Here is a 23,888-nt window from a genome sequence, read left to right on the forward strand (position 1 = left end):
GAACGGCAGTATGAAATAAGGTATAAAACTGCATATTTTCTATAAAGCACATACACTGGGGCACATAACTTAAAGTAGATGTAAACCTGACTAATAAAATTTGACGTAGGCACATATATCTGCAGTTTTCTTATCTCTCGTCAAAGCCCTAAGTCCTGTATGTTTTTGCTGCTCCTTTCTTCTGTTATCAGCATGATAACTTCTGACAAGTTCTACAACAAACGAGATAAAACCAGCCTGAAATTTGTGTCAGGGTGGGTGCTATAAATAGAATAGCAGAGAGCTGGTCTATTCACAGCACATTCCTTCCTCTGCCTATGTGGAGGGGGGTGTGTGCCTTTCCTCCAATCAGCTGTCACACAGTGTATGCCAAGACTACACTCCCAGTGCTGAACAGGAAGAGAAAATTTCTAACACAATGTGCACTTTCTAAAGAATATAGAAAGCTGAAGACAGCAGATATAAATGTAAACTTATGTAGGGAGATTTGTTTCATCTCTGTGTATAATCTGAGGCTGTTCACTTCACTGGGTATATGTGAGGGTTTACATTCACTTTACTATAACTCAGGATTCTAAGAAAAAGACACAGTGGCTTTACAACCACTTTAAATAAATAAAAGTAAAAATATTTCAGTGGAACACCTTCATTCTTTTGGATTGTAAGTCCTAATGATTGGGACCCTCTTGTATTGAATTGTATTGTAACTGTACTGTGTCCCTATATTTTGTAAAGAGCTGCACAAACTGTTGGCGCTATATAAGTCTTAAATAATATTAATAATAATTCGGTTTTATTTTTTAGATCAAAGTGATATTTCTCTTTAGGCCTGGTTCACACTAAGGCGATTTCAGATGTGACTGGAAATCACATTATTTTCAAAGGTGCCCATTTACATCAATGTAGTGCAGCGTGTTTTTAGAAAATATATATGTGCTATTTTAGTGTGGTTGCAGCACAATTTTGGCTCCATAGACTGCAATGCAAACACCCCAAAAACGTATGTAAAATGCATGTCCATGCATGTTTAGTGCATTTTTGGTAGAGTTCTATGTATAAAATCCAGTCTCTTCTTACAAAAAAAATGCACAAAGTTTGAAAAACACACCAAAAACACTACAAAATCGCACAGAAAATCGGATCAAGTCGCAGCTGCACAAGTGTGAACCTAGCCTAAAGGTGTGAGTGGGGAATGTCCCAGTTTGTCCATACAGAGGTTTAAATTGTAAAAAAAAAGGCATACTATTTAGTGAATACTGATCTATATTCATAAAACAACCCATAGATGGGTTTTTTTTTTTGTTGTTCAATCCACTCGATGTAGAGCGTGGAATCCTCCATACTCAGATATTGTATCCAGACAGCAGGGAGATTTTCCCACCGTCAGAATACCCTGTTCAGTGCTACCGGCTAAAACCTGACAACCTGAGTGGTAGATCGACGTCTGTACAGCCTCGCTGCCCATACATGGATCGAAATTTGGCTGGTCCCTGCTGACCTGGTAGAATTTCAATCCATATATGGCCGGCTTAACACAAAATACCAAACCTTTCTCCATGGTGATGTTTAGAAGTGACTTTATTATATTCTATATACATTATAATTGTTAGAGGAAACAAATACATAGTAGTTGCTAAGAATGTTGTGTTTTGTGTCTAGCTGTTAAACCGGCTTCTGTTCAAGGACCTCGTGCCCTCTCTTTTACCTCAACTGACCATCTGGTCAATCCTCCTATTATGTACCTACAAACAGCCAAGCTATCGGAGGTTCATGACCTGTGTGCTTCTCTTCTCTCCAAAGTGCCACGTGGATGGAGTCGGGTATGTATACAGTGAGGTTACTATAAATGAGTACGGCTTATTCGTGTTTGGTAAAATATAACAGTAGAGGATGACACATTTTTTGTATGGGATACTATCCTCATTCTGGGCAGCACTCAGGATTGATGCATATGACTTCTTTGTGGGTGAAGGCAGATGGTAGGGAGCATATTGATATAACCTATAGCTCAAAATCATTCACTTCTGCTAGCTCGAACTGTCTCATAGACAGGACATCTTTACTAGCAGTGGTTCCAATCAGAAGGCAAAGATGTGGCCATCTTAGGATGAATATAAAACAACTTTAGACCTTTCATCCAATGGTATGAATTCCTGGTTGTATCATGTAATAGAAACAGAATGTAAAAATAAACTTTTAAAGTATTTCTAGGTTAGGATATCCCTAGTAGCCATTTCATTAACTGATGGCAAGTCTAATTCAGTTGCATTAGATTTCATATCAGTATATAAAAATAAGTACATTTACTAAGGGACTGTCCAAAGAAAATGCACCCATTATTAGTACAGATACTAAAATGGTCTGGTCCCCTTATTGGCTGAAAGCTGAGATTAAAGGGCCTGTCCTTACATTGCAACTGCTAACTTTCACAATATCCAACATAACATATTAGCAGGATCCTGAGAACACGTGGCATTCCCTGTGCATATAGCAGCCGTTTGTACACAGTGGGACTGCCTTGGAGATGGGGGTTAACATTTCGAACAGATCACTGTCCTAGTTAATACTATGAAATAAGAAAAATTAATTTTCGTTACTAAAGACTGTATATACAAATAATAAAGCAGTTGTGTATTTCATTTCTTTGGTTAAAGGATTTCATCAATGATCGTATCAAAAAGCTTGGTGGAGATACCCCTTTCAACCTGTTTTTAAAGAAGGAACTGCAACATCTCACATCAGTGTTGTCTGAAATTAGAAGGAGTTTACATGTGAGTGTTATAATATTGTTAAACAGTATAATACCTTACACAATAGGATCAACTCACAATGCTGACTGTACTTCAGTATACTGTACTGCAAATCTCATTGACTGAAAATAACTGACACTTTTTAAAATACCTGTCCCTCTCCTGATGTGTTAGCTTTGTGAATTGAGCCTTATGTATTGTATTGTTAATAGAAGAATACATGGCTCCTAAGTATACTGTATGTCTACAACAGATCTATCATTAAACAACAATGGGCACTGTGCCTCATGGGCAGGCTGTGACAATACCAAGCTATCAACTACACACACTTGAAAAATTTGCTGCAAAATATTTGTTCTGCTCTCTGTGTGATATTGATATTGGTATACAGTCACGGTTCAGCGTTTGCGGCCTCATTCGTTCATGGATTTTTCCTCTCTGGCAGATGCAGCCCAGCATTCCCACATCATAACAGTTTACTGCTTTGTAGCTATCTCGAGTGTTTCGCTGAGTGTTCGCGTGTTTTTCATTTTGTTCTTCTTAAAGCCCTAAGATGCCGCCCAAATGCCCTGCACCTTCTAAGGCTTCTGGCAATGAACCAGAGTGCCAGAAGTTGAAAAATAGGCATTTTTTTGATCACATCCAAAATTTGCAGCTTTTCACAATTCATGGGTGCTCTACAAACATAACCCCTGTGAATTTTGGGGGTTGACTGCTCTAATAGGCATACAAAGCAGTAAACCTGGTAATTATGATGTTTGTCTGAAGTAAAAAATGATTGTGACAGCTGGTGTTCCTCTGATAGGCTTTAAGTAGTCACATAATCAGGGGGTTCAAAGAAGTAAAAGCTAGAGATAGGCAGCTGTCCTATCATGGGTAGAGAGCACTTTGATTTGTCCTTACACAGCTTTTCCTCATAATGAAAATCAAGAGCAGATGCCATTTTGCATAGCAGATTCCCTAGAACCTTGTGGGGTTCTATAATAAATACATATATTAGGGGGCACAAAAATGCGTTAATAAATAAGACACGTTCACAACCATTTTAACATTATTGGCATCTCCGTGTATATACATGCATTGGGAAATTTAAAAACCTTTAGCAAAGCAGGAAGAATTAATATATTTCTCAGTAGGACTTTAATTTTATTTTGTTTTCCGTAGGTAATAAAAGATTCTCTTGAATCACCCGACACATTTGGTGATCAGCTATCTGACCCCAATGCTATCACAATTGTGCATGATCTATATCACAAGAAAGCTCCCACACAGTGGTTCAAGATGGAATGGAGCTTCCCCTGTCCATCGGATTGGTCTATCTCCTCATGGATACAAGATCTACAGCAGAGAGTAGCTCATTTTGAGAAAATACTTCAATTGGTAAATACAGCAAAGCATATATAATGCATATTGTTTTATTCTCTAGAGATATATGCTCTTTACATCCAAATTTCTTAATTCTATTATTTTGATTGGTCAATTAAACCATGACCCTCAAGCATTATATTGCTGCTTACTGTGGCCTTGGTGTTTTTGTTCATTTCTACTACATTCATGCTATCTCCACTTTATTCCTAAATCACCAGGGCCGTGAAAAAACGCCAACATACTGGCTTGGGGCATTTCATAATCCTAAGGGTCTACTCTCTCTTCTTAAACAAGAAGCTATTCGCAGATATTCGGAGAGAACTGGAAATGCAGAATCAGTAGTGTTTAAAACTGAAATAACACAGAGAGACAAAGAACATGTAAGTGATGTGTAATTGTAATTTAGCAATGTATTGCACACATAAAGCTGAAGCTTAATCTGTTTATATGTTGCATTTATCAGCGTAAACCTTTCTGTTTTTATTATACACGTTATTTTAGCCCCAGTGATATCACCAGATCATGGCTGCTGGTACGGTGCTGTACATAACTTCCTGAAAACATCACAGCACCCTACCTTAGTCCTCATGTCAAGAGCCCTCAGCCCCCGATGCAAGATGTGGGCTGGCACTTGGGAGGATTTATGCAAATGTCAAAATTCCTTGTTATGTGAATGTCAGTCTGAAGGCATTCCTAGGCTAACTGCCTTTGCATGTAGGCTGCTTTAGGTAACGCTCACAAGTGATGTTGATTGTCGATAATTTCAAGAACACAAGTCTTGTTAACGAATGGGGCAGGCAAGGAACAGTAAGGCTAGAAAGGCAAGGGCAAGATGAGGCTGGATGTCCCTCAGCTGGGAAATAGGATGGCTTTATCTAACTTGCGACAGCTTCTAATGACCACTGTGTGAAGCTTTCAGTGTGCCGTAAAATCAGAGTAAGCTATTTCAGTACAGGAAAGGAGTTGGAACAATTGTGTATTATTATTATTATACAGGATTTATATAGCACTAACAGTTTAGGCAGCATTTTACAATATAAAAAGGAAACAGTTACAATAAAATAAAATACACGAGGGTTAAGAGAGCCCTGCTCATAAGAGCTTACAATGTAATAGGGTGGGGCAATTGGTACAAAAATGAGCTGATGGAAGTGATAAAAGATTAGTTGGAGGTGATATGCTTCCCAGAAGAGATGAGTTTTCAGGGGTCGCTTAAAGGCAGCCAAAGCAGAAGATAGCCAATAGCCAAACCGATAGAGGTAGAGAGCTCCAGAGGTTGGCAGAGGTTCTGGAGAAGTCCTGGAGATGAGCATGGGAGGAGGAGACAAGGGAGCTTGAGAGCAGGAGGTCTTAGGAGGAGTGGTGAGGACCGTTTGGGTGATATTTGGAGATCAAGATTGGTGATGTAGGTCAGGACAGAGTTGTAAATGGCTTGTTATGTTGTTAGTATTGTCAATTAAATTCGCTAGGTGATCGGCAGCCAGTGTAGGGATTGGCAGAGAGGGTTCGCAGACTTTGAAGAATCGGTAAGGTAGACGAGTCTGGCAGCAGCATTCATGATAGACTGAAGAGGGGATAGCCTATGGAGAGGTAGGCCTATGAGAAGGGAGTTGTAATAGTAAAGGCAAGAGATAACAGGGAAGTGAATGAGTAGCTTAGTGGATTCATTCGTTAAAAACGGAAGCATGTTAGAGATGTGACAGAGGTGAAGACTACAATTGGATTTGGGTCTGAAAGAACAGGTCAGGGTCTAGGATTACACCTAGTACCCTGGCATGAGAGGAGGGAAGGATGGTTGCATTATTGACCTTACTAGAAAAGTCATGGAGGGGGGCACGGTGGGTTTTACAGGGCTGTCTTTAATATTGATTTGACCCTGTGCAAATATATTCTTGGGGGCCCCCATCCATGCTATTTCGCTCTCCACCTGCCTGCACGTCATGGACTGGGGAGGTGAGGGGATCCATCAATAAACAGAAAATTCTTTTTTTTACCGACTACCAATATAAAGAGGAGTTTCAACACTGGCCACCAATGTAATAGGGGTTTACACTGACCCCTAATGTAATAGAAGCATTCACAGTAACCACCAATGTAAGGAGGGATTTACACTGACCACCACTGTAAGGGGGGCCTTTACACTGGCCACTAGTGTGAATAAAAGGATTGTACACCAAGCCCCAATGTAATGAGATTTACACTGACCACCAATGTAAGGAGGGATTTACACTGACCACTAATGTAATAGTAGCATTCACAGTAACCACCAATGTAAGGAGGGATTTACACTGACCACTAGGGATGAGCTTCGAGTTCGAGTCAAACTCATGTTCGACTCGAACATCGGCTGTTCGCCAGTTCGCTGAACAGCGAAAATTTGGGTGTTTGGCGGCAAATTTGAGAGCTGCGGAACACCCTTTAAAAGTCTATGGGAGAAATCAAAAGTGCTAATTTTAAAGGCTTATATGCAAGTTATTGTCATAAAAAGTGTTTGGGGACCTGGGTCTTGCCCCAGGGGACATGGATCAATGCAAAAAAAATGTTTTAAAAACAGCCGTTTTTTCAGGAGCAGTGATTTTAATAATGCTTAAAGTGAAACAATAAAAGTGTAATATTCCTTTAAATTTCGTACCTGGGGGGTGTCTATAGTATGCCTGTAAAGGGGCGCCTGTTTCCCGTGTTTAGAACAGTCTGACAGCAAAATGACATTTCAAAGGAAAATAAGTCATTTAAAACTACTCGTGGCTATTAATGAATTGCCGTTCCGACAATACACATAAAAATGCATTGATAAAAACAGCATGGGAATTCCCCACAGGGGAACCCCGAACCAAAATTAAAAAAAAAAAAAAATGACGTGGGGGTTCCCCTAAATTCTATACCAGGCCCTTCAGGTCTGGTATGGATATTAAGGGGAACCCCGGCCAAAATTTTTTTTAAAAAATGGCATGGGATCCCCCTCAAAATCTATAGCAGGTCTGGTATGGATTTTAAGGGGAACCCCGCACCACAATTAAAAAAAAAAAAAATTGGTGTGGGGTCTCCCCAAAAATCTATACCAGACCCTTATCCGAGCACGCAACCTGGCAGGCCGCAGGAAAAGAGGGGGGGACGAGAGAGCACCCCCCCTGAACCGTACCAGGCCACATGCCCTCAACATTGGGAGGGTGCTTTGGGGTAGTCCCCCAAAACACCTTATCCCCATGTTGATGGGGACAAGGGCCTCATCCCCACAACTCGTGCCCGGTGGTTGTGGGGGTCTGCAGGCGGGGGGCTTATCAGAATCTAGAAGCCCCCTTTAACAAGGGGACCCCCAGATCCCGGCCCTCCCCCCTGTGTGAAATGGTAAGGGGGTGCTTACCATTTCACAAAAAAAGTGTCAAAAATGTTAAAAATGACAAGAGACAGTTTTTGACAATTCCTTTATTTAAATGCTTCTTCTTTCTTCTATCTTCTTTCTTCTATCTTCCTTCAGTTTCTTCCTCCATCTTCTGGTTCTTCCTCCGGTGTTCTCGTCCGGCATCTTCCTCCGCGGCGCCGGCGTCTTCTTCCCTTCGTCTTCTCGGGCTGCTCTGCATCCAGCATGGTGGGAGGCTCCTGCTGTGTGATGCTTCTCCTCTTCTGACGGAGGGCGGGGCCACCCGGTGAACCCGCCACCCTCTGACGCACGGTGACTTCCCTGTCCGCCCCCCTCTGACGTCACGGGGAATGCCACAGGGAAGTCCCCATCAAGTCCCTGTGCGTCAGAGGGGGGTGGGGTCACCAGGTGGCCCCACCCTCCGTTATTTAAGAACCGTCAGAAGAGGAGAAGCGTCACACAGCGGGAGCCTCCCACCAGAAGAAGAAGATGGAGGAAGAAACCGAAGGAAGGTAGAAGAAAGAAGATAGAAGAAAGAAGCATTTAAATAAAGGAATTGTCAAACACTGTCTCTTGTCATTTTTAACATTTTTGACACTTTTTTTGTGAAATGGTAAGCACTCCCTTACCATTTGACACAGGGGGGAGGGCCGGGATCTGGGGGTCCCCTTGTTAAAGGGGGCTTTCAGATTCCGATAAGCCCCCCGCCACTGGGCAAGGGTTGTGGGGATGAGGCCCTTGTCCCCATCAACATGGGGACAAGGTGTTTTGGGGGGCTACCCCAAAGCACCCTCCCAATGTTGAGGGCATGTGGCCTGGTACGGTTCAGGAGGGGGGGGCGCTCTCTCGTCCCCCCCCTCTTTTCCTGCGGCCTGCCAGTTTGCGTGCTTGGATAAGGGTCTGGTATGGATTTTTGGGGAGACCCCACGCCATTTTTTTTAAATTTTGGCGCGTGGTTCCCCTTAATATCCAGGTCTGGTATGGAATTTAGGGGGACCCCCCACGTCAGTTTTTTTTTTTTTTTTACATTTTAGTTCAGGGTTCCCCTGTGGGGAATTCCCATGCCGTTTTTATCAATGAACTTTTATGTGTATTGTCGGAAAGGCAATTCATTAACCACTTACCAAACGGCCCATAGCCGAATGACGGCTGCAGGGCGGTTGGATAACTCTGGGAGGACGTACTATGACGTCCTCCCAGAATTCCCCTCTCGCGCGCCCCCTGGGGCGCGCACCCGAACACATCCGTGACCGCCGGGTCCAGAGGACCCGGCGCATCACGGATCCCGGTAAATGGCCGCTGATCGCGGCCGTTTACCATGTGATCGCGCCGTCAAATGACGGCGCGATCACATGTAAACAGACCGGCGTCATCTGATGACGCCGGTTCCTCTCCTCCCCTCCTGTGTACCGATCGGTATACTGTGAGCGGAGAGGGGGATGGATGGATGTCTGCAGCGCTGTGGGCTGTATGTGTAGTGCCCACAGCGCTGCACAGAGACATCCAGCCATCCATCCATCCATGCTCAGCCATCCCTACTACTATGCAATGCTGTGCAATACTCTGCAATGCTGTGCAATACTCTGCAATGCCCCCACAATACTCTGCAATGCTGTGCAATACTCTGCAATGCCCCCACAATACTCTGCAATGCTGTGCAATACTCTGCAATACCCCCACAATACTCTGCAATGCTGTGCAATACTCTGCAATGCCCCCACAATACTCTGCAATGCTGTGCAATACTCTGCAATGCCCCCACAATACTCTGCAATGCTGTGCAATACTCTGCAATGCCCCCACAATACTCTGCAATGCTGTGCAATACTCTGCAATGCCCCCACAATACTCTGCAATGCCCCCACAATACTCTGCAATGCTGTGCAATACTCTGCAATGCCCCCACAATACTCTGCAATGCCCCCACCATACTCTGCAATGCCCCCGCCATACTCTGCAATGCCCCCGCCATACTCTGCAATGCCCCCGCCATACTCTGCAATGCCCCCGCCATACTCTGCAATGCCCCCGCCATACACTGCCATGCCCCCGCCATACACTGCCATGCCCCCGCCATACTCTGCCATGCCCCCACCATACTCCGCCATACTCCGCCATACTCTGCCATACCCCGCCATACCCCGCCATACTCCGCAATACCCCGCCATGCTGAGCCATGCTCAGCTGTACTCGGCCTCTGTATGTGGCCAGGCTGTGGAAGTCTCACACATGTGGTATCGCCGTACTCAGGAGGAGCAGGAGAATCTATTTTGGGGTGTCATTTTTGGTATGTACATGTTATGTGGTAGAAATATTGTATAAATGGACAACTTTGTGTTAAAAAAAAAAAAAAGCGTTTTAACCACTTCCCGCCCGCCAGCCGTCATACAACATCCTTGACTTTGTGCGGGGATATCTGAATGATGGGTGCAGCTACAGGCATCATTCAGATATTAGCTTTTTCAGCCGGCGATTCCCTACACCATGAGAATGATCATAGCAGCTGTTCCACTGCTTGATCGTTCTTACGGGAGGCGAGAGGGGATGTCCCCCCCTCCCGCGCTTCTACCGACTCACCGCTACGATCGAAGCCAGGATCATTTTTTTATTTTTTTTTATTTCAGGCTTCCCAGCCTAGAGGTGAGATGTGGGGTCTTATTGACCCCATATCTCACTGTAAAGAGGACCTGTCATGCCATATTCCTATTACAAGGATGTTTATATTCCTTGTAATAGGAATAAAAGTGGTCCAAAATTTTTTTTTTTGGAAAAAAGCATCAAACTAAAATAAATAAAGTAAAATGAACAATAAAAAAAAAAAAAAAAAATTTTAAAGCGCCCCTGTCCCTGTGTGCTCGCATGCAGAAGCGAACGCATACGTAAGTCCCGCCCACATATGAAAACGGTGTTCAAACCACACATGTGAGGTATCGCTGCGATCGGTAGAGCAAGAGCAATAATTTTGGCCCTAGACCTCCTCTGTAACTCAAAACATGTAACCAGTAAAAAATTTTAAAGCGTCGCCTATGGGGATTTTTGAGTAGCAAAGTTTGGCGCCATTCCACAAGCGCGTGCAATTTTGAAAGGTGACATGTTGGGTATCTATTTACTCGGCGTAACTTCATCTTTCACATTATGCAAAAACATTAGGCTAACTTTACTGTTTTGGTTTTTGTAAAGCACAAAACAGTTTTTTTTCCCAAAAAAACGCGTTAAAAAAATTGCTGCGCAAATACCGTGCGAGATAAAAAGTTGCAATGACCGCCATTGTATTCTCTAGGGTCTTTGCTAAAAAAAAATATATAATGTTTTGGGGTTCTATGTAATTTTCTAGCTAATAAATGATGATTTTTACATGTAGGAGAGAAATGTCAGAATTGGCCTGGGTGCTCCAGAACGCCTGAAGGTGCTCCCCTGCATGTTGGGCCTCTGTATGTGGCCACGCTGTGTAAAAGTCTCACACATGTGGTATCGCCATACTCGGGAGTAATAGCAGAATATGTTTTGGGGTGTAATTTGTGGTATGCATATGCTGTGTGTGAGAAATAACCTGCTAATATGACAATTTTGTGGGAAAAAAAAAAAGTAAAAAAAAAACCTTGATTTTGCAAAGAATTGCGGGAAAAAATGACAACTTCAAAAAACTCACCATGCATCTTTCTAAATACCTTGGAATGTCTTCTTTCCAAAAAGGGGTCATTTGGGGGGTATTTGTACTTTTCTGGAATGTTAGGGTCTCAAGAAATTAGATAGGCCGTCAGTACTTCAGGTGTGATCAATTTTCAGATATTCGCACCATAGCTTTTGGACTGTATAACTTTCACAAAGACCAAATAATATCCACCGATTTGGGTTAATTTTACCAAAGATATGTAGCGGTATAAATTTTGGCCAAAATATATGAAGAAAAATTACTAATTTGCAAAATATTATAACAGAAATGAAGAAAAATGTATTTTTTTACAGATTTTTCGGTCTTTTTTCTTTTACGGCGCAAAAAATAAAGAACCCAGCGGTGATTAAATACCACCAAAAGAAAGCTCAATTTGTGTGAAAAAAAGGACAAAAATTTCATATAGATACAGTGTTGCATGACTGAGTAATTGTCATTCAAAATGTGAGAGCACCAAAAGCTGAAAATTGGTCTGGTTAGGAAGGGGGTTTAAGTGCCCAGTTGTCAAGTGGTTAATAGCCGCAAGTAGTTTTAAATGACTTTTTTTCCTTTGAAATGTCATTTTGCTGTCAGAATGTTCTAAACACGGGAAGCATGCGCCCCTTTACAGGCATACTATAGACACCCCCCAGGTACAAAATTTAAAGGAATATTACACTTTTATTGTTTCACTTTAAGCATTATTAAAATCACTGCTCCCGAAAAAACGGCCGTTTTTAAGACTTTTTGTGCATTGATCCATGTCCCCTGGGGCAGGACCCAGGTCCCCAAACACTTTTTGTGACAATACCATGCATATAAGCCTTTAAAATTAGCACCTTTGATTATTCATGCTCGTGTCCCATAGACTTTAACGGTGTTCGCGTGTTCGAACAAATTTTTTGCCTGTTCGCATGTTCTGGTGCGAACCGAACAGGGGGGTGTTCGGCTCATCCCTACTGACCACCAATGTAAGGAGGGATTTACACTGATCACCAATGTAAGGAGGGATTTACACTGATCACCAATGTAAGGGGGACCTTCACCCTGGCAACTAGTGTGAATGAAAGGATTGTACATCAAGCCCCAATGTAATGAGAACATTTATACTGACCACCAATGTAACTGAGACATTTAGCCTGCGTTAACATTTATGTGTCAGGGACGCATTCAAAATCGCTTTTGAACATGCTGTCCCTTAGCAGATATACAGAAGTGCCATTAATTGTTATTGACACCCTCACGCATCTGTTGACATGCTGTGGCACCCCAAACTGTAATATCTTCTCTGCCTACCTGTGCACACCCCACACTACCCCCCCCCCCACTAATTTTCTTACCTTTGCAGAACAGGCTGATGTTAGGCTTAATGACCACAGTTGTAGCAGGATTTTCAATCATGCCCCTTTACCTCCCCAGTGGGCAGCATTCAGTATAGGTGATGGTGTATATGACCTCAGGGGGCATGATATACATAGTTACATATTAATGCTGCCGCTATTTGTATAGTATAGTTGGCAAGTATGTGGCAGCTGCTTTGGGCCCCACAACCATGACAGGGCCCAGGGCAGCTGCCCCTTTTGCTCTGCCTCAAAGACGGCCCTGGGGTTTTACTACTGAGAGAGGAGACTGAAGGAGTGAGGCAAGTAGAGAGATAGATTTGGATGTCATCAGTGTAGAGATGGTATTGGAAGCCATGGGAGGTTATCAAATGAACAATTGAGGTGTAGCTAGAGAAGCGAAGGGGGCCCAAGAATAGAGCCTTGGAAAACCCCTACAGAAAGAGGAACTGCAGAGGACACAAAGTTGTAGGTAAGGCTGAAGGAGCAGTGTGAAAGGAGGAGAACCAGAAACGAGCAGAATCTTGGAGGCCAAGGGAGTGGAGTTTATTGAGGAGCACAGAGAGGTCTAGTAGTAGGACTATGGAGAAGTGGTCATTGGTTTTAGCAGACTCAATTTCTGTTTTAAAGGATAACTGTTCTTTTAGAAAAGAAACATTGTTAAATAAACCTCCTCTCTCCCTCTTGCATGCTTCTCTAATCTTACGCTTACCTGTATATGCTGCTTGTAAATCTTCATGAAGCCACATCACCTCATCATAAAAGGGCTCCTAACTGTGTACAGTAAAATCTCTATTAGGGCAAAGGCCATTTACCATTAAGGCTTTCATGTGAGGCCTTGTCGGCAAGGATATTTGTTTGTGCTGTGCTGTATGTGGTGAAATGAGCACAAAAATGGAAAGGTTGCGATGACCCCAGACAGGCAATCAGTTAAAATGGGCTTTTAGGCACCTTTCACACTACCCAACTCCAAAGTTGCACGATTTTTACTGCAACTTTGGAGTCTGACTTTGAGAAGACTCTTATGCCGCGTACACACGAGCGGACTTTACGGCAGACTTGGTCCGGCGGACCAGAGTCCGCCGAACAATCCGACCGTGTGTAGGCTCAGGCGGACTTTTCCGGCGGACTTTTTCCCAAAAGCCCGCCGGACCTAGATTTGAAACAAGTTTTAAATCTTTCCGTTGGACTCAGTTTCTGGCGGAAAGTCCGCTCGTCTGTGTGCTGGTCAGATGGAAAGCCCGCTCGTGTGTATGCTGGTCCAACGGACCAGATACGACGCGAGGGCAGGGTATTGCATTTCGCGCTCGCTGCAATAGGAAAAACAAATTTTCCTATTGCGGCGAGCTTTGGGCATACCAGGCCCTTAGGTTTGGTATGGATTACAAAGGGAAGCCCCTACGCCGAAAAAACGGCGTGGGATCCCCCCTAAAATCCATACCAGACCCCGGTCTCCACCTATATAAGTCACAACGGAGCCCTCAGAGAGCAGTCCAGCCGGAGAGAGCGTCGTGTCAACATCTGGAGAAGAGAAGAGGGAAGAAGACAAGAAGCTCAGAAGCCCAGAAGTCCGGATCTCCGCTGGCAAGAGAGCGGCCTGAAGACAGCGGAGGAGCCGGCCGAAGAACTGGAACACCGGGAGAAGAGGAACCGGAGGGACCCCCGAAGCCAGAAGAAGACCCCCCCCCGGAGCTGTTTAATAAATTATTTTAAAAACCTGTGTAGTGTGTTTTATTGACACTTTTTCCCTAGGTGAATGGGTAGGGGTACCATGTACCCCATACTCATTCACATAGGGTGGGGGGCCGGTATCTGGGGGCCCTCTTATTATAGGGGGCTCCCGGATTCTGATAAGCCCCCGCCCGCAGACCCCAACAACCAACGGCCAGGGTTGTCGGGAAGAGGCCCTTGTCCTCATCAACATGGAGACAAGGTGCTCCCCCAAGGCACCCCCCCATGTTGAGGGCATGCGGATGGGTACGGTTCAGGAGGGGGGGTGCTCGCTCGTCCCCTCCCCCTTTCCTGACCGGCCGGCCTGCGTGCTCAGATTGGGGTCTAGTATGGATCTCAGGGGGGACCCCACGCCGTTTTTTCGGCGTAGGGGGACTTCCCTTTAAAATCCATACTAGACCTAAGGGCCTGGTATGACCCGCGGCGGGGCTCGCAAGGTGTCAATCTCGCCGATAAAAGCGGCAAGATTGACTTCCTTTTCTAGTCCCGTCGCACCTGAGTCACGTTCAAAATGAACGGACTTGTCCATGTGTGGGCAAGTCCGTTCATTCTGAAAGTCCGTCGTAACTCTGGCGAAAGTCCGTCGGAAAGACGGCGGACTTAGCCCGCTGGAAAGTCCGGTCGTGTGTGCAAGTCTGTCCGTTTTAAAGTCCGGCGCACCTGGCGGACAAAGTCCGCCGAGCAAAGTCTGCCGTAAAGTCCGCTCGTGTGTACGCGGCATTACACTCTCTAGCGTTGAAGTCATGTCAAAGTCAGATCAAAGAAGTGCAGGGAACTTTTCTGAAGTTGCAGCAACTTTAGTACTGTCAATTGGAATGCATCTCATAGAGATACATCACATTTCACATGTCCTATGATTCGGGGTCTCACAAGTCGGATCCTAAGTGGCACAAGTGTGAAAGGAGCCGTAACATGAGGTATGCAAATATGTCATCTTTATTAATGCAGAAACAGGGATTGGCAAATTGTAGCTATGCTATATGCTGGAGGTAATCATAGCAGTATTACTGCACTTGCAAAGAGAACAATTACCGTCAGTGATATTTTAACTTGCACTAGCATCCAAATTTTCAGGACAAGGTGTGTCCCCTTCTTCAAGGTCTAAGCAGTACTGGAGTACTGTTTTGACCTTGAAGGGGACACACCCCAAAAGCTTGTCCTTCAAAATTGGATGCTAGTGCAATTTAAAAAAGTATCACAGACATATCTCAATTTTTCATTTTGCAAGTGCTCTAATATGGCTGTGATTACCTCAAGCATATTGGATAGTAGACCTTGAAGAAGGGGACACACCCAAAAGCTCGTCCTGAAAATTTGGGTATTAGGCCAGCCATAGACAAATCTTCTTCCTGCTAAACTGGCCAAGATTCGAACCATGTATGGGCAGACTGAATGTACCAGTTGATCAATCAACGTGGGTACAACCAGCCTGCCGGATTTTCCATGTGATCATTGCTAGTGGCTATTATAGCCGCTAGCAGTAATAACTGTGTTCTCCTGATGGGGACAGCTTTGCCCACCAGAAGAATACAATGGCTCCGTGGGAGGGATCACCATGTTGATGAGGGAATCAAACAATTTTCTTTCCTGCAAACCATGGTTGCAGGAGAAAAAAAAATCACTGTCTATGGCCCGCCTTATTGCAAATTTAAAAAAGTATCATGGACAGTACTCAATTGTTCTTTTAACTATCCTATAAATAGAATTACATATTTTATTGATGCAATGGTGCCTCTTCAATGCACATTTTAAAGCACATACAAAAAGGTAGCTACTAGAAAAGGCACTGGCGGACCACGATTTAGCCCAAGCTCCATGGGTCCCGTACCCATACAGAGGGCTCTCCAAAACTGTTAAAGTAGCCCTCTCTCCATTACTACCATTGGGTAGTTCCTGTGGTTTACCCCGGGTGAGTCATTGCCCTTTTTTAAATCCTGGGTGACTGACAGAGACACTAGCTGTCTCAGTGAAAGACTGGAATGGGAAATTGCACCCGTTGAGGAACCTTAGAGAGGAATATGGCGAGTTTCCAATGGATACCTGGAGGTACCAGCAATTACAGCATTTTTGTATTGTTCATTTATGAGGGATTATAATGGCCAAACTTCTCACAAATTTAGAATCTCTGTGGCATAAACAACTTATAGATAGAGGTTTGCTTTCTACCTCTCATAAATTGTTGAATAAACATAGTGTTACCACAGGCCTTCGATTTTTTTGGGGAGTGGGAAACAGAGCTAGATTGGCACACACATCCTCGATACGTACTAAAATACAGGAGACAAATTATAAACTTCTGTCTAGTTGGTGCAGGGTCCCGAAGATGCTGGCCATTGCATATCCCTCAGTCTCAGAGAGATGTTGGTTGGCAACAAGGCTCTCATATCCACATCTGGTGGGAATGCCCCAAGATTAGGCCATTTTGGGCTGAGCTCAAGAATTTAATTTCTGAAATAACAACAGCTTCAATTTGGGATGATCCTGTGCAATGCCGTTTTCATGGTAATCAAAGTTCCATCAGGGCATACAAGAAGAATATAGTCCCACACCTGTTGGATGCAGCTAAAGGGCTAATTTTGGCTTTTTGGAAAAAGCCACAAGTGTCCACCATAGAACACTGGGTGAAACAGGTCCACAAAATTATGGAAGATGAGAAATGGGTCAGTAGTAATAGATCAGAAGAGTTTTATGCTAAATGGCAACCATGGATTAACTATAGTACTTTTAATACTATAGTAGTATTTTTTTCTGAATAGGTGACTGTCTTGGGGGATTTGTACGTGGTTGTTTTTTAATGTCTCTTGGTTGTCTGTCTTTCAATTGATTTCATAAATGTCTCAAATAAAGAATGTGGATACTACGGACATATTTTCATACTTACTTATATTAAGCCATATGTATTATAGATTCTGCTCCAAAAAGCTGAAATTGAAAAAGAAAAACATATCTTTGAGCTCAGTCCATTTCCTTTATTCTTATGTGCATTTCTGTATGACTGGAAGTGTTAGGAGCTATGCCAAACTATCTCAGCAACTTACAATAATAACAGCATGCCAAATGACTAATTATTATACGTTTCTTGTATTGACTAACAAGGATTACATTTTACATTTTAGATTAGAGATCCACCACATGAAGGTATGTTTGTATATGGCGTCCACATCTGGGGGATATTCTGGAACAAGACAGATGGAGAGATTGTGGATTCCCCACAGAAGAGTCTAAACACGTTACCAATAATCCATGTGCAGTGTTTGCCCAGCTCTGAAAAATCTGGCATTAGTGATAATCCAAAAGTGTCAGATGCCTACATGTGCCCAGTGTACCTCTCCTTAACATCTGACAAACAGCCTGTTTTTAATCTAGACATCCACAAAGAAAACATTGCCAGCTCTCGATGGGCTCTCCGAGGCATGAAAGCAACCATACATCCCTTTTGATAAATCAGCATTTGGGAACTTAACGCTAAAAGCTGTCAATTGTTTGTTTAAGCATCATGGATGCAGTTATTTCATGTTTCAGTATGTAGAAAGGTTCCATTCTTTTAAAAATAATAAAATGACAAGAAACACAGAATAAGCATTATTTAAGTAAACAGGCAGTGAGCGCATACTTTACTTTATTTTTTTGCAGCGTATGGGTTTATAAAAATCTTTGACTAAAGGTATGTTATAGGTAATAGAAGTTGTATTTGACAAGGTCCAGAATTAATTCTTACAAGAGCTTTATATCTTAAATCCAGGTAGCTAATTCCTCAACCAGAGTGGTTTATTTCTAATCTTAGTACGAAAATGCTATGCATTTCTAATGATTACAATGGATATACACTAACCCTGTCACTTTCACCAGAAATGGACATGCTAGATGTGAAGGGTACATTATTCTATCCATTTTTAGCTTTGTGTGTTTTTGTATCTCTGCTAGTAAACTGTGTCAGCCATCAGCTTCTGCCTGATAAACATCTCACCATATGCAGTGCGAGATTCTGCTCCCTCCCCACCCCATTTGTCACAGGTTAATGCATCTAAGGAAGCTTGTGCTGGCCTTCTGCCTCAGAACTGCATTAGTAGTGTCTCGCCAACAAAAAGAATACCACGTGATGAAACACATTTGAAGGGCTAATCAAACACAAAACAAGAAGGATTTGATACATGGAAATAACATTTTAATTTACAATGGTATAGTTAGTGGCTGCTTTGTTAAAAAGAGGACCAAAATAATATAAAACAGCAAATAATTTTTTTGACAGCATAACACAAGATAAACTGAGTTCCGGTGGGGAGAAGCATTCTTTCTGCTGCTTTCCTGTTCATAACCCCACTGAAGGGCACTGCAGGAAGCTTCTTCTAAAGGGAACACTGCCAGTAGGAGGAAGATTGTTATATAAATGAAGAGTTACCATATCTGCATATGACAAAAATGCACTTTTTTTTTTAGTATATTATTCAGAGGATTAAAAGAACCACTGCACCAAATGCTTTCTCCTATTGAGGGTATTTTTTTTTTTTTTTTGATAAATAATCCCCCCCCCCCCGCTCGCTTATGCTGGCCATAGATGGATCAAAATTCAGCCGGTTCAGCAGGGAATGGCTAAATTTCAATCAGTGTGTGGCCATCCCTGTTCAACAGAAGTCAACTGACTGCAGGCGCTAATCACTCTATTCTGACAGTGGAAATTCCTGCTGTCAGAATGTCCCGGTGGGGGATAATTCCTTCATCCCACTCACTTCTGTTAAATCAGTTCCTTTTTTCCGTTTGGCCTGCTGGCTAAATGAAAAAAACTAAATTATCTATTGTCCACTTTAGGGACCACGAGCGACAAGCAGAACAGTACCAGAACATCTTATGAAGGAGGCAAATGTTATTGTGATCGTCGTGAATACATTTTTAGGTCTTAGCCTCTTGCTCGATTTCATATATTAGACCTTAAAAGCAATCTCACTTCATTACTCTTTTTGGAACAGTTAAAATAAGGGCACAACAATTTCAATTCTGTAAATGGCACCTTTGGAGCAATGGGTCGCGTTTTTTTTTTGTCTCACTAAAGCCGATACTTGGCAATACATCAGTGTTTGGGTAAAAGTTGCTTAAAGAGGAGCTCCAGTCGGGAAAATAAATAAATAAAAGTCAGCAGCTACAAATACTGGAGCAGCTGACTTTTAATATAAAGACTTTTATCTGTCCAGGGATCCCGTGATGTTGGCACCATAAGCCGATTTGTCAATCGGCTTCAGGTGCAAGTGCTGGCATTTTAAGTAAGGGTAACCAGCAGTAAAGCCCTCAGGCTTCACAGCTGGTTTCCTACTGCGCATGCAAGAGTCACGCTTTCTGAATGGTCCCGCAATCTCCTGGGACACGTGAGTGTGTGTCCCCAAGAAGGCAGCGGGGGGAGGAGAAGGGGCCAGAAAAGCTTGGCGATCGCCACGGCAATCTTATTTGGTCAAAACCAGGTATCCGCTCCCCCCCACCCAAAAAAGTGCCAAATGTGGCAGTGCAGAAGGAAGGGTGCGAACAAGCGGAGCTTACCCTTTTGGGTGGAGCTCCGCTTTAAAGTGTATGTATATTCAAACGTTAAAGTTTTGTAAAATATTTGCTGTGTCTAAATGTTTAAATTTACTGTATACCTGTTGCTTGTGCTAGTTTCTGCACTTTGGCTCCGAGGCCTTATTTAAAAGGGTGACCAGCAGCTCCCAATTCTGCAAGGCGGTGGTCTCCCTGGGATGTTATACAATCTGCTGCTGTCAATACCCCCGGGTGGTTGATTGATAGCTGCTGTAACCATTTAGCAACTAAAAATGGGACCTCCTGTACATATAAAAGCCTTTTTGGTGGACAGCTTGGCCTTTTACAGTTAGTGGAAAAATAATGGGTCTACTGGCAGTATCAATAGTTAATTAAACTATGTTACAGAAAGGAATCAGACCAACAATCACAGCAGAAAAATATGTCTGGATTGTCTTATCTCCCAAGAAATGTCTAGATTAGATTACAAAACTAGCTGAAGAAAATAACACATCCTTGGTCAAAGAGCACCATCAGCATTTGAGCTCAGTTTTCAATAAAGTGATTGTATATCAAATGATTGTAAAGTTTTTTTCTTTTTTTTTTTAAATAACAAATGTTATACTCATCTGCTCTGTGCATTGGTTTTGCACAAAGCAGCCTTGATCCTCCTCTTCTCAGGTCCCCAGCCAGAAATCTTGGCTCCATTCCCTCGCAAGGGCCCCCACTCGTGCAGGCTTGCTCCCGAACCCCACTCCCTCATCACTGGCCGTGATTGACAGCAGCGGGAGAAAATGGCTCCTGCTGCTGTGTCTGGGGCTATGAGGAGGGAGAGAGTGACGCTGCTCTTGTGTACATTGCTGGTTCAAGATAGGGCTTGGGTAAGTATAAAAGGGGTCGGGGGGGGGGGGGTATCTTAATGCACAGAATACATCAGGGTAAAAAGCCATTACAACTGTTATACCTGAAAGGTTCCACATGTACTGTCACTTTAAGGCTGGCTCCACCCTGGAGTGATGACAAGGGTCAAGGGGTATAGCTCGCCCTTCGCAGACTAGCCTCTACCTGTTCTTTTGGGGAGTATCTACCTACTGCACTGAGAGATAAGTTTGTAATGGGACTGAATTGTGAGTCTAGCCAAAAGAGACTGTTAACAGAGAAAGATCTTACCCTTACAAAGGCAATTGAAATAGCTTCAGTGATGGAAATGGCTGTGAAAGATACAGAGGAATTGAACCCCCAGGGCAGAAGGGAAGAGGTGAAACAGGAAGTTTTCAGAACAGCAGTCAAGCCAACTGCCGCAAACTGGAAATACAGACCCCCACCAAGTCGGGAGTCAGCCTGCTACCGTTGTGGAAATACAGACCATGACCACAAAGTCTGCAGGTTTAAGGATCAGACCTGTCATAATTGCGGTAAGACAGGCCATCTTAAACGAGTTTGCCGTAGCAAGAAGGTGCGAGATAAACAACCACGACTGTGTAAGACTCAAGCTGAAACCCAACGCTCAGCCTAAGTTCTTCAAAGCTCGGACAGTACCTTTCGCACTGCGAGCAGGAGTGGAAGCAGAACTAAGTCAGCTGGAGGAACAAGGTAGAGCACAGCGAGTGGGCATCACCAGTTGTACCAGTAAAGAAAGCGAATGGGGACTTACGCATTTGTAGCGATTTCCGCATGGCACTGAACTCCCAACTGGAGATAGACCAGTATCCTCTACCCAGAGTAGATGACATTTTTGCCTCTCTTGCAGGGGGCCAAAAGTTCACCAAGCTTGATCTCAGACAAGCATATTTACAGTTTGAGGTCCATCCTTCTTCCCGCAAGTTTCTAACCATCAACACCCACAAGGGACTGTATGAATACAATCGGATGGTGTTTGGTGTAGCCTCCGCCCCAGCCATTTGGCAAGGAAAAATGGACGAGATTTTGGCGGACATTCCTTTCACGCAGTGCCTGCTAGATGACATGCTCATCACAGGATGGACAGAGCAGGAACACAAGCGGAACGTGGAACTTGTGTTGGCGAGACTCCAAGAACAGGGTCTAAAAGTGAACTTAGCAAAATGCCAATTCATGGTGCCTAAATTGGAGTTTTGTGGCCACCTTGTGGATGCAGAGGGTATACACACCACGGAAGCCAAGGTTGATGCTTTAGTCAAAGCTCCAGCCCCAACCAACGTCCAGCAGTTGAGATCATACCTTGGCTTGCTGAACTATTACCACAAATTCCTGCCAGATCTGGCACACACCTTGTTTCCGCTGAACAAGCTTTTGGAAAAACACTCAAGATGGGACTGGTCGGCTGCATGCCAACGGGCTTTTGAAGTCTCTAAGCGGAAGCTGTTGGCGTCACGCATGCTCGTGCACTATGACCTCCAGAAGCCTCTCACCTTGGCTTGTGATGCCTCACCCTATGGTCTGGGTGCTGTACTATCTCACATCTTACCAGATGGGTCAGAAAAACCAGTGGCATTTGCCTCCAGGTCTTTGACAAAAGCAGAAAGCAATTACTCACACATTGACAAAGAGGCTCTAGCGCTGATATGGGCAATTAAGAAGTTTCATCTTTACCTGTATGGTAGGGAATTTACCATACTGACAGACCATAAACCACTCCTTCAGATCTTTAGCCCTGACAAAGGCATCTCTCAGACTACTGCGGCCCGCCTCCAACGCTATGCCCTATTCTTGGGAGCATACAGCTACAAAATCCAGTATCGCGGTCATGATGCCAATGCGAATGCGGACGCAATGTCCCGACTGACAGGGAAGTTAATGGACTCTTCTCCACCGGTCAAGAGTTGTCGTTACACCAGCCTGTCCTTCTTGTCTTCTGGGGAGATAGCAGCCCATACAGCCAAGGATACGTTTCTGAAAACAATACTCTCCTGGGTACGGTCCGGTTGGCCTGCAACCGTCACACAGGATTATGAACCTTATTTTCGTAGGCGTATGGAATTAACTGTGGCTGGCAACTGTGTTTTATGGGGAGACCGAGTGATCATTCCACAGACCCTCCAGAGACACATTCTGGGCTTGCTACATACTGGTCATCCCGGGGGCACACGTATGAAACAAAAGGCCCGAGGCTATGTGTGGTGGCCAAACCTAGACTCAGATATCACAACATATGTGAATGCTTGTGCTGGATGTGCACAAACTGCAAGAGACCCTCCTCGATGGTGTGTCCAGCCCTGGACTTGGCCCACAGTTCCTTGGTTTCGCCTACACTTGGACTTTGCAGGCCCGATCAGAGGACACACCTTCTTGATCATAGTGGACGCCCATTCAAAGTGGCCTGAGGTAATTCCTGTTACTCAGCCAATGACTAAGGCAACGGTTTCCATACTGTTACATCTCGCTGCTACGTTTGGATACCCCAGAGAGATAGTCACTGACAATGGTGCACAATTCACCAGTCAGGAGTTTCAGCGTTTCCTGACTGCCCACAACATCAAGCACAAGTTGACTGCACCTTACCACCCGGCTACTAATGGTCAAGCAGAACGGTTTGTGCAGACTTTTAAACGCTATTTCAAAGCTACAGTGGCTGCAAGTAAACAACAGTCCCTGTCACCCCAGCAGCTGGACTCCTTCCTTTCTGCTTACAGAAACACACCACATGCAACCACCGGGAAAACTCCAGCAGAACTCCTTCTGGGTCGGCAGCCATGGACTGTTTTGGACATGCTCCGTCCTCAAACAGTCCAGGAACATGTACTGCAATCCCAAGACAAGATGGTCAAACATGATGAGCTCCCTCAATTCACAGCCCAACAAAAGGTATGGGCCCGATCTTATGGGGCTTCCAACGCCCGGTGGCTTCCTGCTGTCATTGCAGAGACTTTGGGACCCAAGATGTATAGGGTCTGCCTGGAAGATGGTTCCATTTGCAGACGGCATGCAGACCAACTGCGTCCTCGTTTTCAATTGCCCAAATCCCTGACGCCAGCTGAACCACCAGTGTCGCAAGGATCTGCTCCCAGCGGATCAGAATGCACGGGGACTGATGATTGGGGGGACTCTGAACTTTTGAACTCAGCTCCAACAGAGCCCTCCAGCCCTGGTCCGGAGGTCTGTTCACCCACTGAGCTGGTGGATCCCTTCTTGGCCCCGCCGGTGCCCATTCCGGCCAGCCCTGTTTCCTCCGGTCCCGAGTCGCTGGGTGCCCGACCTCAACAACACTG

General features: G+C 44.2%; 1 protein-coding gene across 1 annotated transcript in view; it reads left to right on the forward strand.

The window, feature by feature from the left end:
- Window positions 1-20,278, forward strand: part of LOC141141245 (dynein axonemal heavy chain 5-like) — a 334,052-nt gene extending 313,774 nt beyond the window's left edge. The window contains exons 102-106 of the mRNA XM_073628924.1: window positions 1,660-1,820; window positions 2,655-2,771; window positions 3,915-4,130; window positions 4,337-4,498; window positions 17,316-20,278. Of these exons, the coding sequence (XP_073485025.1) occupies window positions 1,660-1,820; window positions 2,655-2,771; window positions 3,915-4,130; window positions 4,337-4,498; window positions 17,316-17,639 (980 nt within the window). The 3' untranslated portion in view covers window positions 17,640-20,278. The remainder of the gene's footprint in view (window positions 1-1,659; window positions 1,821-2,654; window positions 2,772-3,914; window positions 4,131-4,336; window positions 4,499-17,315) is intronic.
- Window positions 20,279-23,888: the final 3,610 nt, after the last annotated feature.

Source organism: Aquarana catesbeiana, linkage group LG04 (genome assembly GCF_042186555.1).
Source record: "Aquarana catesbeiana isolate 2022-GZ linkage group LG04, ASM4218655v1, whole genome shotgun sequence".
Lineage (NCBI taxonomy): Eukaryota > Metazoa > Chordata > Amphibia > Anura > Ranidae > Aquarana > Aquarana catesbeiana.